The 15,878-nt window shown below is 47.7% G+C and overlaps 1 protein-coding gene across 1 annotated transcript in view; it reads left to right on the top strand.

Annotated features, from left to right (window-relative positions):
* ZNF143 (zinc finger protein 143) overlaps nt 1–15,878 on the top strand; it is a 145,415-nt gene that overhangs the window by 25,761 nt on the left and 103,776 nt on the right. The window contains exons 7-10 of the mRNA XM_085887023.1: nt 279–338; nt 3,786–3,884; nt 13,976–14,470; nt 14,598–14,762. Coding sequence (XP_085743149.1) covers nt 279–338; nt 3,786–3,884; nt 13,976–14,470; nt 14,598–14,762 — 819 coding nt within the window. The remainder of the gene's footprint in view (nt 1–278; nt 339–3,785; nt 3,885–13,975; nt 14,471–14,597; nt 14,763–15,878) is intronic.

Here is a 15,878-nt window from a genome sequence, read left to right as displayed (position 1 = left end):
CACGACTGTATTTGTTATAGCGTGGGAAGAGAAACATGAAAAAATACCATTGTTCCCAAAGGAAAAGTAGAGATTTTAATTCTCTTTGCCACCACTATGAGGTGGTGCTACACGGTACACATTTACATAGATAATTTATGACCTCCCCCCCCCCCCAATGTGAGGCCACCTCTCAAAATTTCAACACTAGAAATTGTTTCGTGATTATCCTGTAAAATAGTCGGTGATTGATTTATTTTATTGGTTTCTGATGCATCTCTCCTTCATTCTTTCTGTAGACCACGGGAGGCGAAGAGAGGGTGACATTGGATGATGTCGGCAATGAGAGGCTTCGAAAGGTGTGCTTGGTTTGTAGATCACACCATTTCTAATTATGGATTGATTGCTGAAGTGCAGTCATTGGTTAAAATTTAATTTTTTTGCTTGCGTGTTTCAAATGTTTCGTCAAATGTTTCACTGCCATTCTTGGGAAAGACATTGCTGTCTCCACATAAACGAAAAGGAACGGTTTGTGAATAAACAATTTCCAGCATAATTTATGTTCTGTTATATTTTGTTTTCTTTTGTAATTCAGGGGTTTCACCTACTCAAGCCCACCCTGAATCTCCAGCCTTCCTTTTTATAATCCATTTTGCTTTGCTTGTATTCCTTTTTGAAGTCATTTTATTTAATTATGTTTTATTTAATTTATCTTTTGCAGATTTGTATGTATACAGTAAAAATATATCCTTCCCCCCTCCCTTTTTATGCCTCCACTGACATTATGTTTTTGGGTTGTATGTACGTCCATCCATCCATGCTAATTTTCTGTTTTCTCTGCAACCGCTTTTCCACTTAACACAAAATTTTCAACATCAGTACTACTACTCATGTGGTATGTTTTCAAGATAATTATGATGTCATGGTTAATGTGGTGTGGCAGCTGTGCTGGAAAAAAGGAAAAACTTTGGACCTCTGTATCTCCGAAACCGCTCCATGGAAAAAATTGAAACTTGGCATATATGAAGTACTCCCCTTGGGAAACGAGTGTTTTTTGATGATGTCATAGGTGTCTTCTTTATGACGTCATAATTGCATTTCGAACGCTTTATCTGATCCATATGAAAAATTTTGAGGGTTATCTTGGGCTAAATTTTATGTGGGAAAACAATCGATGACGTCATCGGTCACGTGGTTTGACAGCTATATTGTTTTAAACATAAAAACCTTTAAAAATCATCTTCTCTGAAATGGCTGATCAGATTGAGGCAAAACTTTACAGGTATGATTGCCTATCCATGAGGAATAAAGTTTTTCAATTATGATGTCAGAGGTCACATGGTTTGGCAGCCATATTGGATTTTCCCTCAAATAGTCCATGGGCCCAGGCCAGAAATTCCACTTGTCGGTACCATCGAAGGAAACCAATCCTAGTTATGATTTTTGAATTGGTGCATATATATAGATCATATTTTGATGTGATAACCATTGCAGACTGGCAGCTTATTGGTAGTTATCATCTCTGGAATGTACCCACCCTCCGCATAATGAAAGCGAAATGGCAAACTCAGAAACATTCACTAATGATGCAATTGCTGTTTCCACATGGGGCTAGAATGAACTGCAAACCACAAATACATGTCTGAAATGCTTTATTTATACCATCTGAATAATCCTTTCTGTCATTCCTGAAGGAAGAATTTGTTTTATGGCAGAAAGGGGCAAACAATAGGGCCTATCAAAATGTTGCTGATTAGTGATTTTCAGTACATTTTAATTTATAATATTCTCATACAAGTTCCCTGGGTAGTGCTACTTAACCGCAGTAGCCTACAACATGCACATGTTATATGAGGGAAACATGTATGAACATTTTACAAGTTTTTAACCACAGTTAAAGGAATTGCCCTTCCCCTTCCCTAGTTCCAACAAGCGTCCAAAATGTGAAATTTACGGATAACCCAAATTTCACCACGCTACTGTGGCATGTTTATGTACTATGTTTTACTCATGCATATTTGTAGCCATGAATGTCCTTGTGATTGTGCCAAAACATTCACACCATGGATCAGTAGTCTAGTCTTCATCACTGTTATCAGCATCAGAGTCCTCGAGGTCTACAACCTCTTCCTCGACATCAGCGGGCTGGTTGCTGCAGGTTCGCAACTTGCACATGTCAGTGCACTTCAGGCTATTGTCTGGGAGTTTGCACGACCGTCCACACTTGCAGGAAAGCAGTTGCAACACTGCATCCGGTGCTGGAGAACCCTGCATCCACTCGATGGCCAGCTTCCCGTCATCGTCAGTGGTCCATCCACAACCCTTGGGACTTGGAACATCGGGTTGGCATTGCAGACAGCACCTCCAAATAGCAGCCTGGTAGTTTGCACGGAGGACGTGCATGAAGAGGCAGTCTTCACATGGTGGAAGCTGACTGGACTCTATCTCTCCCCATCTGGCACAGAAGAGTTGATGTCGGAGTTCATTGACTTTCGTGGTGTTGGTAGACGACACGTACATGTGGCAGGTGACCTCTTGCAGCTTCTGAAAGAGCTCGGAGGATACTTCCCATGAATGACCAAGCTGACTGAAGGCCTCTTGGTAGGTGTTATCCGACTTCATTTGCTTTAAGGCGCCCATCTTTCCCCGGCCTGCAAAGGCACTGACTGTATCACAACCGGAGAACACGTGCAGTCCAACCAGGGCATCACAGACACCGTCTCCCATCAATCTTGCAGCTTGTCAATGTCTAGGAACCATGTGCGGGTTTGCGTACCACACTTATGATACACGGGGCATGGGATGTCCTTATTGAAGGCAATACAGAGCACGAGGACATCTGTATCTTCGGCAGTGATCACCACAGCCTTGTACCCAGCCTCTGCTGCATGCAAAGCATGCAGAAGCATTCGGGTGTCTGCTTCCTCCTGCGTGGACTTCAGCTCTGCCACTTCCTCCCAGTGGTTCTTGGTTTTTATTTTTATTTTTTGATTTTCCCCCAAAACGTCAATATCTCAGAATGGTAAAAATGCAAAATGCATACACTAAGCTGCTCTTCTGGAACGGTTATCACATATTGAAATAATCATATAGTCCCTACCAATAACTTGGTAGCCCTAAAGTTTGGTTTCCTCAGATGGTACCGATATATGCCTGGGCCCATGGACTAAAACCTTTAGAAATCATCTTCTCCAGAACAGCTTGACAGATCGAGGGGCAACATCACACACATCTTCCCAAAGCCTTGCGGATACTCGAGTCTTTACAAATAATTAATAGGTCACATGGCCTGGCAGCCATATTGGCTTTAACTATAATCTTAAAAAAAATATTTCTATTGAAGTGTTTTATCAATCGATGTGAAACTTTACAGTTATGATCTAGTCTTCATGGGGAATATATGTTTTATATTTTAACCTCATCGGACGCATAGTCTGGCAGCCAGAATTATTTAATATTTTTAATCTTGGTTCTGGGATTTAAATCAAACTTGGTGCACATATGTATAATGATGTAATAATGTGGTAAGAGACATATCTGGCAATGTCGAAGAGTCCCCTTCTAGTTCTATTCATCAATTCTTGCTCAGACATTGAATAATGGCATGCTATGTATCAAAACTTGCATTCACTCCATTGTTTTTTTTTTCTTCTTAAATCTCTTTCTAAAGACCTAAAGTGTCATTTGGGTTTGATTCTAATTATTTTTCTCCATGGATTGAACTCACAGTTGCAAAACTTAGTATTTTCTTATAGCAATAGTTTTTCCACTTTTTGTAACATTGGATGTGGATTTTGTGTTTTCAGCCATCAAGGCCAGTAGGAGTGACACAGGTGGGGGAGAAAGCCTTTCGCTGCAATTATGTAGGTTGTGGCAGACTTTACACCACAGCACACCACCTCAAGGTAACCTCACCTTTTTGCTGATATTGGTTTCATAACTGAAATATCTTTTTTGGACTTTAAAACTTCACCCTTAATGTGGATTTGACATTTGTTCTATTAATTCTGAGATTGTTGACATTTCATTATTTTGTTGTGTCATTCAGATATATATGTATCCTTTCACCATCTCTCTCAATCCACCGTTTATCTGAATATCACTTTAATCTCCCTCTCGAACAATGTCTCGGTTGTGGGCAATTATTATTGGGAAAATATCTGATGGCATTGCATTCCTAGTTGGCAGAGCAGACAAGGGATACAAACCCCAGCCATTTTTCATGCAAATTTCAATATGCATTGACATTTCTTGGTTTTTTTTCAATACCTTTTTTTTTTTAAAATGAAATTGAAATGCAGTTTCCTTCTATATTGATATACTAGCAAATGCAACCTGTCGCTTTGCTGAACACTGCATGAGGAGGGGATGGGGAGAAACACAGTGTGGGGGGAGGGGGGAACTCAGCGTGATTGGGGGAGGGGGAAACGCAGCGTGGGGGAGGGGAGGGGTGGGGAAACGCAGCGTGTGGGGAGGGGGTGGTGAAACGCAGCGTGTGGGGAGGGGTGGTGAAACGCAGCGTGTGGGGAGGGGGTGGGGAAACGCAGCGTGTGGGGAAACGCAGCGTGAAGGGAGGGGGGAAACGCAGCGTGAAGGGAGGGGGGAAACAGCGTGAGGGGAGGGGGAAACGCAGTGTCAGGGGGTGGGGTAAACGCAGCCTGAGGGGGAGGGGTAAACGCAGCGTGAGGAGGGAGGAATGGGAAACTCAGCGTGAGGGGGAGGGGGAAACGCAGCGTGAGGGGGAGGGCGAAACGCAGCGTGAGGGGGAGGGCGGAACGCAGCGTGATGGGGAGGGGGAATGCAGCGTGAGGGGGAGGGGGAACGCAGCGTGAGGGGGAGGGGGAACGCAGCGTGAGGGGAGGGGGAACGCAGCGTGAGGGGGAGGGGGAACGCAGCGTGAGGGGGAACGCAGCGTGAGGGGGAGGGGGGAACGCAGCGTGAGGGGGAGGGGGAACGCAGCGTGAGGGGAGGGGGAACGCAGCGTGAGGGGGAGGGGGAACGCAGCGTGAGGGGAGGGGGAACGCAGCGTGAGGGGGAGGGGGAACGCAGCGTGAGGGGGAGGGGGAACGCAGCGTGAGGGGGAGGGGGAACGCAGCGTGAGGGGTGGGGGAACGCAGCGTGAGGGGGTGGGGGAACAGGGGAGGGGGAAACGCAGGGGAGGGGAGGGGAAACGCAGGGGAGGGGGAAACGCAGGGGGAGGCGGAAACGCAGGGGAGGCGGAAACGCAGGGGGAGGCGGAGGGGGAACAGGGGAGGGGGAAACGCAGTGTGAGGGGGAGGGGAACTCAGCATGAGGAGGGTGGGGGAACGCAGCGTGAGGAGGAGGGGGGGAACGCAGCGTGAGGAGGAGGGGGGGAACGCAGCGTGAGGAGGAGGGGGGGAACGCAGCGTGAGGAGGAGTGGGGGAAGGCAGTGTGAGGACAAGGGAAGAAAGCATGACTGGAGGGTAGGCAGCGTACCAGGCCATTGGGGCGATAAAACGTGCCCAAATAGCAACGTTTTCTTTTTAACTGCTGTGTTCTATATAAACCTGGGCTGGAGCATTTTAAAATTAAAACCCATGCTATCTTCCTGGCAAAGGTCTGCGTGCATGACCCCACCCCTATACGCGGTCCTCCAACCTCCTCGCATGCATGCATGCATACACCCCCACAGAGTCATTTGTACCATGTCCGTGTGTGCTGTCTTTGTACCCTTTCGTTTTCAGCAACTATCGACTCTTAATATATTGCAGCAACTATTAGTATATTAATATTTTTTCATGCAAGCAGATCTTGGAAAATGGTAAAAAGCAAACTGCTTACGTAATTACCAGAAAAATAGGACCCCTGTGGACTGTACCGTCATGGAATGCAGAAGCAGGTTATAGAACGTGGCATTGCGCTCAAAATGTAGTTACACTTTCTGCACATTCCTTAATAAATATATGTGGAAAAATTACGGGCCCAGACCAGGAATCGAACCCAGGTCCTCTGGCAAACCGTACCAATGCTCTGCCATCTGAGCTATAATTTTTCCACATATATTTATTATGATCGTTCTATCCTGTTAATTTCTTATATTACTATGTCCCCTATGGTGTTTAATTGTGGCCATTGATTGTGGTGCTTAATCCCCACAGGTGGAAAGACCCTCTTGAGAACAGGTCCAAGCTGCTTATATGGTTGGCAGTGCGTGCCCCGGAAGCAGTGGGGGAAAGAGAGTGGCACTTGTATATGTGGAAGAATTGCGTTGCTCAGCTGGTGGGTCGCCCAGATAGCTCAGATGGCAGAGTACTGGTACGGTTTGCCAGAGGACCTGGGTTCGATTCCTGGTCTGGGCCCGTAATTTTTCCACATATATTTATGATGGTTCTATCCTGTTCATTTCTTATTACATTCCTTAATCTTTTCTTCACTAAATATAATCATCCAAACAGTCAAAAATTAAGCTTGATGCTTTGCTTAAATAAATACTGTTGCGAATTCACGCCCGCCGGCGTGCGATCGGCCGCTCGACTCGAATGGCGGCCGCCTCGCCCACCGGATGGACAATTCAGTCATGACCCTCTCGGATCAACGCCGGGAGCTCGTCATGGGTGGGGGTTTAACCTCACCACGATCGTGCCAATTGCCCACCCGCGCAGGATAGGGTCGCTCGCCAAATTTGATCTACCTAAGTACCTGCGCGAATGGTCGACCGGGCGATCGCACCACGTCACAGGCCGACTCCGGACACGAACCGCTTAAGCGGTCCGTTCCGTGCTACAGTGATAACCGAGCGGTGTTATCAGCCTCGACGGTTCCGATTAATTATCGGACGTATTAAGCCCACTACAAACCCTTTTACGTCAAGCAGGATGGAGGGTCAATCAAGAAAAGACGAAGCGAAACGGGAAAACAGTTCACACAATGCACATTAATTTCGTGACACACGGAAAGCACACATATACAACCAAACAGTCAAAATGCGTATGTTGCAGTTAAAACAAAAGCAACAACGACGCAGAGTTACTACCGACTACGCACACACACGGCAACACTTATACAGTTCTACTTTACAGATGGCGCCAACACATATTTATAAAAAGCAAAGGAAAGAAGCCACCCTCATAGACAAGGGGGCAGACGGACCTGTCGGCCAATATGTGTGCGTGACCTGAAGGAGCGGCCAGGTCCGCGAGACCGGGTGGGTCCAACCCGCGTCCTCGTGACGCGTTGGCGGACGAGCCGCAGATGTGGCCGCGTGGCTGTGCCCCGACTCCGTGCTCCTTGGCGGGTTTCGTTGGCACGACGTTTGGAGTGGGGTGGGAACGGGCCCCCTTTTTGCACTATCTCAACGCGGTGGAAAGGGGGAATTGTTGATGCCCTGGGGGAGGAGAATGGCTGGCTGGCTGGCTTGGGTCCCGCGACGAGCGATCTCACACCGCGACCTCGTCGCCGACCGCCGTCCTTCTCGCCTCGGACCCGAGCTCCTTGGCCTCTTCCCACAACTCTTCTCCGCCGACTCCAGAACCCAACTCGATGCCTTCGCCACCCGACTTCACTCTCTGCCACACCGATGACTCGACTCACTCTGCCCTGCTGACACACACTGCTACTGCCACGATTCGCCTTGCGCTCGCCGTTTTATAGGCCGGCAGGAGAAAACAATATCCAAATTTCCGGATCAGGATGACCTCGGGGGCGGAGCCACGCTTGCCAATTGGACGGAGGAAAAGTGGGCGTGAACCTCCCCTTATCCTAGAATTTGCATATATCGATTATCTCACAGACGTGCCTGGAGGCGGGGCTAAGCCGCTCCACGCTTGCTAATTGGACGGATCAGAAGTGGGCGTGTCGCGTTCTTGATCCGAATTCTCCCTCGGAAAGGCCGCTATTTGCACTCGCGGCTCGGTGCGTATCGTTGCACGAGCCCAAGACAGCCCGACACTCAGTGTTCACAGGTGGTGCTGGAATGGCCGTATAAGGAGAGAGGTGAGGGTGGTGGAGGGTTTATCGGTGTTGGTTTGATGGTTATGGTGCCGTTTGGGAATGACGGTGATGCGATGTTTGCGGGATTGAGTTGTGAAGGTAAAGTCCATTGCTGTTGGCGGTGTTGTTGTTGTTGTTGTCTGAGGGTTGGAGTGTGGTTGTAGTTGGTGATGATGGCTGGCGTGGTGGTTAAGGTGTTTGTTGTGTGATGGCGGTTGAAACGTGGTTGGTTCAAAATAAAGATAGAACAGAAAAACGGCTATCTCAAAGCGTCGCAGCCCGAATGAATCACATAAATTCCCTCCAAACAACGGATTTGGGGCTAACTACACATGTACTTAGAGTTATCTCACCTACGGGCCCTTCATGGTGTCATGCGAATTTCCACAGCCGTAACAATACACTTAGTTGTAAAAATTGCTAATTTGTAAAAATTTTCAGATTTCACTCCAGATTTTTCCACTTATTTATCTGATTCACAGTCCACGATATCTGATTCTCAAATCAGATCTAATATTTTGATTATATGCTTTAATTAGTCCGTGAGAGTATATTGTTTTTCCAAATCGTCATGTTTGAATAGGCTGAACAAAATGCCAAATTAAGACCCCAGCAAGCTGACAGAGGGTGGATGATGCTTTACTAAAGGATTTAAATAGGCTGTTAATTATCTTCAAAAGGGGTGTTTAAATGAACCCAAACGCCCAATTTTCATTCATGCATCACCTTGGAGTTCCCTTCGTATGCATGTAAAGTTTCAGGCTGCTAGGTTTCATGGTTTTGGAGTTGTGGAGGACGCGCGCGCGCGCGCGCACACACACACACACACACACACACACACACACACACACACACACACACACACACACACACACACACACACACACACACACACACACACACACACACACACACACACACACACACACACACACACACACACACACACACACTTATAGTATCGATCAGAAGCAGACAATTCTACTTTGTCATCCGAGTTACCTGGACTCAAGGGCTTCATTGTGTGGAAATACCACTTGCGATGCCAGCTTCCACAAGTCGACCATGTGGAGGTACTCGCTATTAACTTCAGAAAATGATTTTCGTTGTGCAAATCACCAATCTGGATGAAATTTGGCATACTTAAAGAATTTTAGACACTGAGTCCAAATCCACTTGTTTCCACGTCGAGGATCTGACACAATTGGTCATTTTGGCAATTAAAGATACACTGAACATTAAAGCACGATTTTGACACAAATGAAGAATCAAGGTGAGACTCATATGTACGTCAAAGAAAACTCTTGTGAGCTCTTAAAATGATACAATATGTTTATACAGAGCCCTATTCACTGTTATTAAAGATGTTTATAATTAAAGGTCGTAAACTGAAGCAGTTACATATTTTTATTTTTACCAACCGAAAACGTCTGGACCGACCAGACAGGCCTTCGAGTTGACCAAGGCAACTTTTTGCTTCAAAGGCAGCCACACTGGCTATTAAAGGTAGTTACATTGACTATTAAAGGCAGTTACAGTGCCTATTAGACAGTTACATTGGCTCTTACGGATTAAATCAAAGACAAAGAGACTGCGCGACTCAGCCTGATGAAAAGTAGAACCGCCACAAGAGGATTACCGTCTTAGAACTCCAGTATTTCTTGCTCTGAAGCGGTTGCTGAACTAGGTTCTTGACTGCTGCTATTACAAAACTCAAGTCCACCATTACATGCTAACCAACCTGAATACCACTGTGTAGTAGATCACCACAGCAAAAGCAGTGTGACACCCGCATTCACAGTTCGTCGTTGGATTCATTGTCAGTTCAGCTTTCATCATCCATAAGTTCCATTTCTGCATGGGTATGTTCATCGTTGGCGCAGTTTTGACACCCACAGCACTCTGTGCAGGACAGTCCTTTTGACCGGCAAGAGCACTGGTTGGTCTCGCATTTCGTCTTCTTGCAATTACATTTTGTCGCCTCTAACAGTTCCTTCGGCGCTGGTGGTTTGCTCAGCCAGTGAACAGTCAGTGCTCTGTTGCGTTCCACCCATCCGTGAAATGTAGGAGAAGGGGCTTCTATAAACCTCTCAGTCGCGTGGTGGTGGATCGCAGACTGATAGTTCACTCTTTTGCAATGCAGCATCAGAGCGTCGCTTGAAGGCGGCAACTTCTGTTCTCCCAGTGACTGGCTGCAGAATAGCTTGTAGCGAGCCTCATCCACACTCTTCATGGTCGGCTGATTGTACATGGCGCAGACGAATTGTTCCAGGTCGTGAATGATATTCTGATCTAGTGTGAATTCTCGACCAATGCCCCGAAATAGGTGATGAGATGGGGACTCTTCATCATCAAGTCAAATGGGCTTGTTTTGCCCTTTCCGTGGAATGCACTGGTGATATCACTCCCTGTGAAATGTAGGAGAAGGGGCATCTATAAACCTCTCAGTCGTGCGGTGGTGGATCGCAGACTGATAGTTCACTCTTTTGCAATGCAGCATCAGAGCGTCGCTTGAAGGCGGCAACTTCTGTTCTTCCAGCGACTGGCTGCAGATTAGCTTGTAGCGAGCCTCATCCACACTCTTCATGGTCGGCTGATTGTACATGGCGCAGACAAATTGTTCCAGGTCGTGAATGATATTCTGATCTTGCGTGAAGTCTCGACCAATGCTCCCAAAACAGGTGATGAGATGGGGACTCTTCATCATCAAGTCAAATGGGCTTGTTTTGCCCTTTCCGTGGAATGCACTGGTTGTATCACTCCCCATGAAATTGTGCATACCTATCAACGCATCGCAGACAGAACTTTCCAGGGCATTACTCGGCTTCCTAATGTCAACGACAATAATGTCCTTCGAACTTCCTGTGACCAGATGGAAATTTCGTGCCCGAATCGACTTCGAGTGAGCCAACACCAACACAAACACATCGGTGTCGAAACTCTCTCTGCGCACCGACTCTTCATTCTGTCCCGCATGAGCGGCATGTAGGAGGAGCTTCGTGTCAGCTTCGTGATGGTCACATTCAAGTTCAGGTACTGATGACACAGTCATGACACCATTCGACGCCTCGATTTTTCTCACATTTGCCGGCATGACTGACTTACAACAGCATGTCGCCCAGTTTTGATGGAGAGATGTTTCTCGTCCACGATTTGATGATGAACTCTATCAATGCCTCCTTGTTGGCTCTGCTCAGGAGATGATTGGCCCACTGTTTTGGAAGGGCTTGATTGCGTCCGTAGATGGTTCGCACCTGAAGATCGCCCGCCCTGCCCGCTCGTCTGGCATGCTCCAGGCACTTGATGCTGATACTTGGGTAAGTATCAAACACCACGTCCAGTCTCGAAGATTGGTGATGTCGTGCTTTGGCCACGACGATGTTCAGCACCATCTCTTCCAGTTTGCCGAAAGTGTTAAGTTGTGAACCAGCCTTTATCACCTGAATAACGGCCATTCCATCCACAATCGTTGCACCTTGGATAGGCCGAGCGTCGACACGGCAATCGGGCCATATTTTCAGTATATGGTTGCGGAGTTTGGCTTTGTCCGTCTTAGCAATCGAACGATCACCAGATGCCAGCGGGAAAGATATTGTCGCGAATTCGCGCCCGCCAGCGTGCGAACGGCCGCGTAACTCGAATCGCGGCACGTCGCCCACCGGACGGACAATTCAGTCATGACCCTCTCGGAACAACGCCGGGAGCTAGTCACGGGTGGGGGTTTAACCTCACCACGATTCGTGCCAATTGCCCACCCGCGCAGGATAGGGTTGCTTGCCAAATTCGATCTACCTAAGTACCTGCGCGAGTGGTCAACCGGGCGATCGTACCACGCCACAGGCCGACTCCGGACACGAACCGCTTAAGCGGTCCGTTCCGTGCTGCAGTGATAACCGAGCGGTGTTATCGCCGGCCTTCACGGTTCCGATTTATTACCGGGATGTTGCACCCACTACGAACCCCTTACGTGATGCAAGATGGAGATTCAAATGGAGAAAACACGAAGCGAAACGGGCACAGTTCAACAAGCAAGCATTTTATTCCGCGGCACACGGAAAGCACGTATATACAGCCACAATAATCAAAATGCACATAGAAAGCAAAGGAAGGGTTAAAACCGACTACACGCGTACACACGGCAACACTTGCACAGTTCTACTTGAAAGATGGCGCCAACACACATTTACACAAAAGCAAAAGAAGGAAGCCACCCTCAGACAAGGAGGCAGACAGGCCCGTAGGCCAAATGTGCGCGGGGCCTGGAGGAGCGGCCAGGTCCGCGAGACCTGGGAGGTCTTACCCGCGTCCTCGTGACGCGTTGGCGGGCAAGCCGTGAAGTGTCCGTGCCGCTGTGCCCCGACTCCGTGCCCCTGGCGTGCTTGTTGGCACCACGTTTGGGGTGGGGGAGGAACGGGGCCCCCCTTTTGCACTATCTCAGCGCGGGGGTAAGGGGAAATTGTTGATGCCCTGGGGGAGGGGAGTGGCTGGCTGGCTTGGGTCCCGCGACGAGACGAGCGATCCCCCACACCGCAACCTTGTCGCCGTCCTCCTTGCCTCGGACCCGAGCTTCCTTGCCCCGACCCGCCGCTTGCAGCTCCACCGCGTGCATTCAACTCAACTCCACCAACGCAACGCTCCTTGTCTCCAAAAGCAACAACTCCCGACCTGGTAATTCTTGCACCTTTATAGCCAACAGGAGAAGCCGATATGCAAATATGCGGATCAAAACGCGATTGGAGGCGGGGCCACGCCACCCTCTGTTCAGCCATTGGTCGGGCAAAAAGGGGCGTGAACCTCCCTGGATCCGCATATTTGCATAAACTGACTTCACCTATGCGCGCTTGGAGGCGGCGCCAAGCCGCCTCGTGTTCTCCCATTGGACGGAGGGGAAGTGGGCGTGAAGCGTTTCTGATCCGAATTTTCCCCTCAGAAAGGCCGCCATTCGCGCTCGCGGCTCGATGCGTTCGTCACCAATCGCCGAACGGGCCCGAGACAGCCTGGCGTTCAGTGTTCACAGGCGGCGCGGGAATGGCCATAGAAGCGATGATGTGGGATGAGGTTGTGAAGGTAAAGGTGAAGGTGGTGGTGTGGCGTTGTTGTGGTGTGGTTGACGCTGTGGTGGGGATGGCGTAGTTGTTGAGATGCTGTTTGTTTGAAATATAAGATAGAACAGAGAAATGGCTAACTCAAAGCGTAGCAGCCCGGATGGATCACATAAATTCCCTCTATACAACGGGTTTGGGCTAACTACACATGTACCTATGGAGATATCTCACCTGAGGCCCTTTATGGTGTGATGTGAATTTCCACAGCCGTAACAATATGTTCGCCAGTGGGTGCGCGAGCAGATCGTGGAGTGTTACATTTCTTTACTCGCCAATCAACAGCAGTCGTGTGAAAAGACTATGTTCATTCGCAATTTCAACCTTCGGCGTCTGCTGTTGGGGAGTCGCCGACTTTCCTCGCGCCTTCGAGCATGCTGCCAATTTGGCCTTCTAAATCGGACTGAAGAATGGGACCTCACCCGAGAGAAGCCGATCACGCAAGAATTGCACGACAGCATTCTCTCCCTTAACATACGCGTTCATCAAGCCTGCGGAAGTGGCTGGCGGTGCGATGACACCTGAGCTAATATTGATGAGTTCAAGGTGAGTGCCGGAGAAAGGGTTAATCATTTGAAGTACTGTGTCCATCAATTGTTCCACCACTGCTTCATTCTTCTTCGAGCTCGACGCATCCAAATCCTTTCTCGTTTGGGGCTCGTCGTGGATACCCACCATGGACTCATTTAAAAAATTTAAGTGAATGGTTCTACGGCAGACTGATGTCTCTAACCAGAGACTACGATGAGGTGATTCTGGTGTTTGATACCAACAAGGCGGATTCATTGAAGCACATCACAAGGGAGAAAAAAAAAGACAAGGAAAGGATCCAATCCAATCCAATACCAAATCAGAGATAACACAAACATCAAGAACATTCCAATGAGCCACTTACTTTCTCATGACCAAACAAAGGCTGATCTGACGGACTATCTGGCATCAGACAGTTGAATACAGCAAAGAATCCCCCAAGCTTGTCATTGCTTCTGCTGCAGGACACACTGAGAGCAACAGTCAATTGGACTTTGAAGGCAACAACCATGAAGAAGCAGACACCTTGTTGATCCACCATGTAGTTCTGGCTTCACGTCGCAACCCATCCGATGCACAGCTCATGTTCTTCAACCCAGACACAGATCTAGTGGTGCTGGTTGTAGCAAATGATGAAATCCTGCTGAAAAATACTTGTGTTTCAATGGCATCTGGGATTTTGGAAGTGAAACCAATATGGAAAGCTCTGGGTGCAGATCGAGCAAAGGCTTTGCCGGCATTTCATGTATTTACAGGAGCAGACAACACTGGGCGGTTTTCTAGAATAGGCAAAGCTACCTGGCTGAACATCTACCTCAAAGCAGATGATCATGTTGTCAAGGCTCTGCAAATGCTGTCTCAAACCAGTGAAGTGACAGAGGATCTGCTGTCTATTTTGGCTGAGTTTGTATGCACTGTATACTTACCTAAGGGGATCCAAATCGACAAAATCCCTGAACTGAGATGGTATCTTTTCTGCAAGCACATGGCAGAAAGTGACAAGCTTCCCACCCACACTTGGTACTCTCAAGCAGCATGTCCTACGAGCCCATATCCAGGCCAGAGTGTGGGGTCAGGCAGACATCACCCAGCAGGAGTTCCTTGACCCACTACAGAATGGCTACTACAAGGACGAGGATGGCCAGCTGAAACCAATGACAACTGAGTCCCTCCCAGCACCAGAGGCCATCATTGAGATGGTCAGATGTCAATGCAAAGCAGACTGTTTTTCACACAGATGTTTGTGCGATTCAGTGGAGCTACCCTGCACGGAGCTATGTCAGTGTAGCACTGACTGCCAGAATGATGAAGACTCTCAGGATATCACATTTGCTAGTGACAGTGATGATGATAGTGAGGACGATGGAGATGTGTAGACAGACATGACAGTTTGCTTGTGTTTGCTTGTGTGTAAACTTTGGGTGTCAAATTCCGAATATCTTTTTTCTTTTTCTGTTCTGTTCAGCTATGCATATTAAAATGCAAGATAGACACCCATACATGTGTCATTGACATTTGTAATTATCACCATTGGATTCCTTGCCCCAAAAAATGTAGATTTGGCCACTGGAATCTTGTTTCTTGGTCATCTAGGAGCGAGATATTGAGGAACTAGTGTTTGAGATTCGCCAGTTTAAAAAATCCAAGATGCCCACCATAATGACATCTGAGAAAATGGAATCAAACATTTTCTGATTTGTTAGGCGAAAAGGTTTTCAAAAATATATAGTTTTCATAATCAGCCCCAAAATTATAACGAAATTACATAAGGAACCTGACTATATGTGCAAAGTTGATTTTGTGATCTCTTGCTTTCGGGCTTCATGGTCATGGTCACAACTGACAGTTGCAATTCCATGGTGTTTCTGCAAATCTCATGGGATAGAGAGTTGGACAGGCGACTGTGATGGGCCATTTAAAAATTGCTCTTTAGAACCTAAGCCTTTGTAGCGACATGAAAGGTAATATTTAATGATCCCTGACCCATTACTTAGTGGGTAGAGAGAAGTGTTTTATGTCCCCACAAAAAATATACTGGGAAATGTCGGGTACCCCTGCGAGTTACATATATTGCATTAAAGTAAAAAGGAACAGTCAATATGCTGACTCCAATGCTGTAGCTGTATCCAATAAGCTGACTCCAATGATAATTTAAGTAACACTTGTCAACGAGCGTATTATGAGACGAAGGATTCGTCACTGTTGGGTGTCATTTCCCTGGTCTCTGTATATGCTCCGACGGAGGCGAGTGATCTCACCGTGAAGGATGCATTCCATGCCACACTCGAGTCTGGTTAATCAGTGCCCCAGGCGAG

Source organism: Eptatretus burgeri, chromosome 6 (genome assembly GCF_056783735.1).
Source record: "Eptatretus burgeri isolate ZD-2024b chromosome 6, Ebu_testis_v1, whole genome shotgun sequence".
Lineage (NCBI taxonomy): Eukaryota > Metazoa > Chordata > Myxini > Myxiniformes > Myxinidae > Eptatretus > Eptatretus burgeri.
This window is presented reverse-complemented; position numbering and strand designations above follow the sequence as displayed.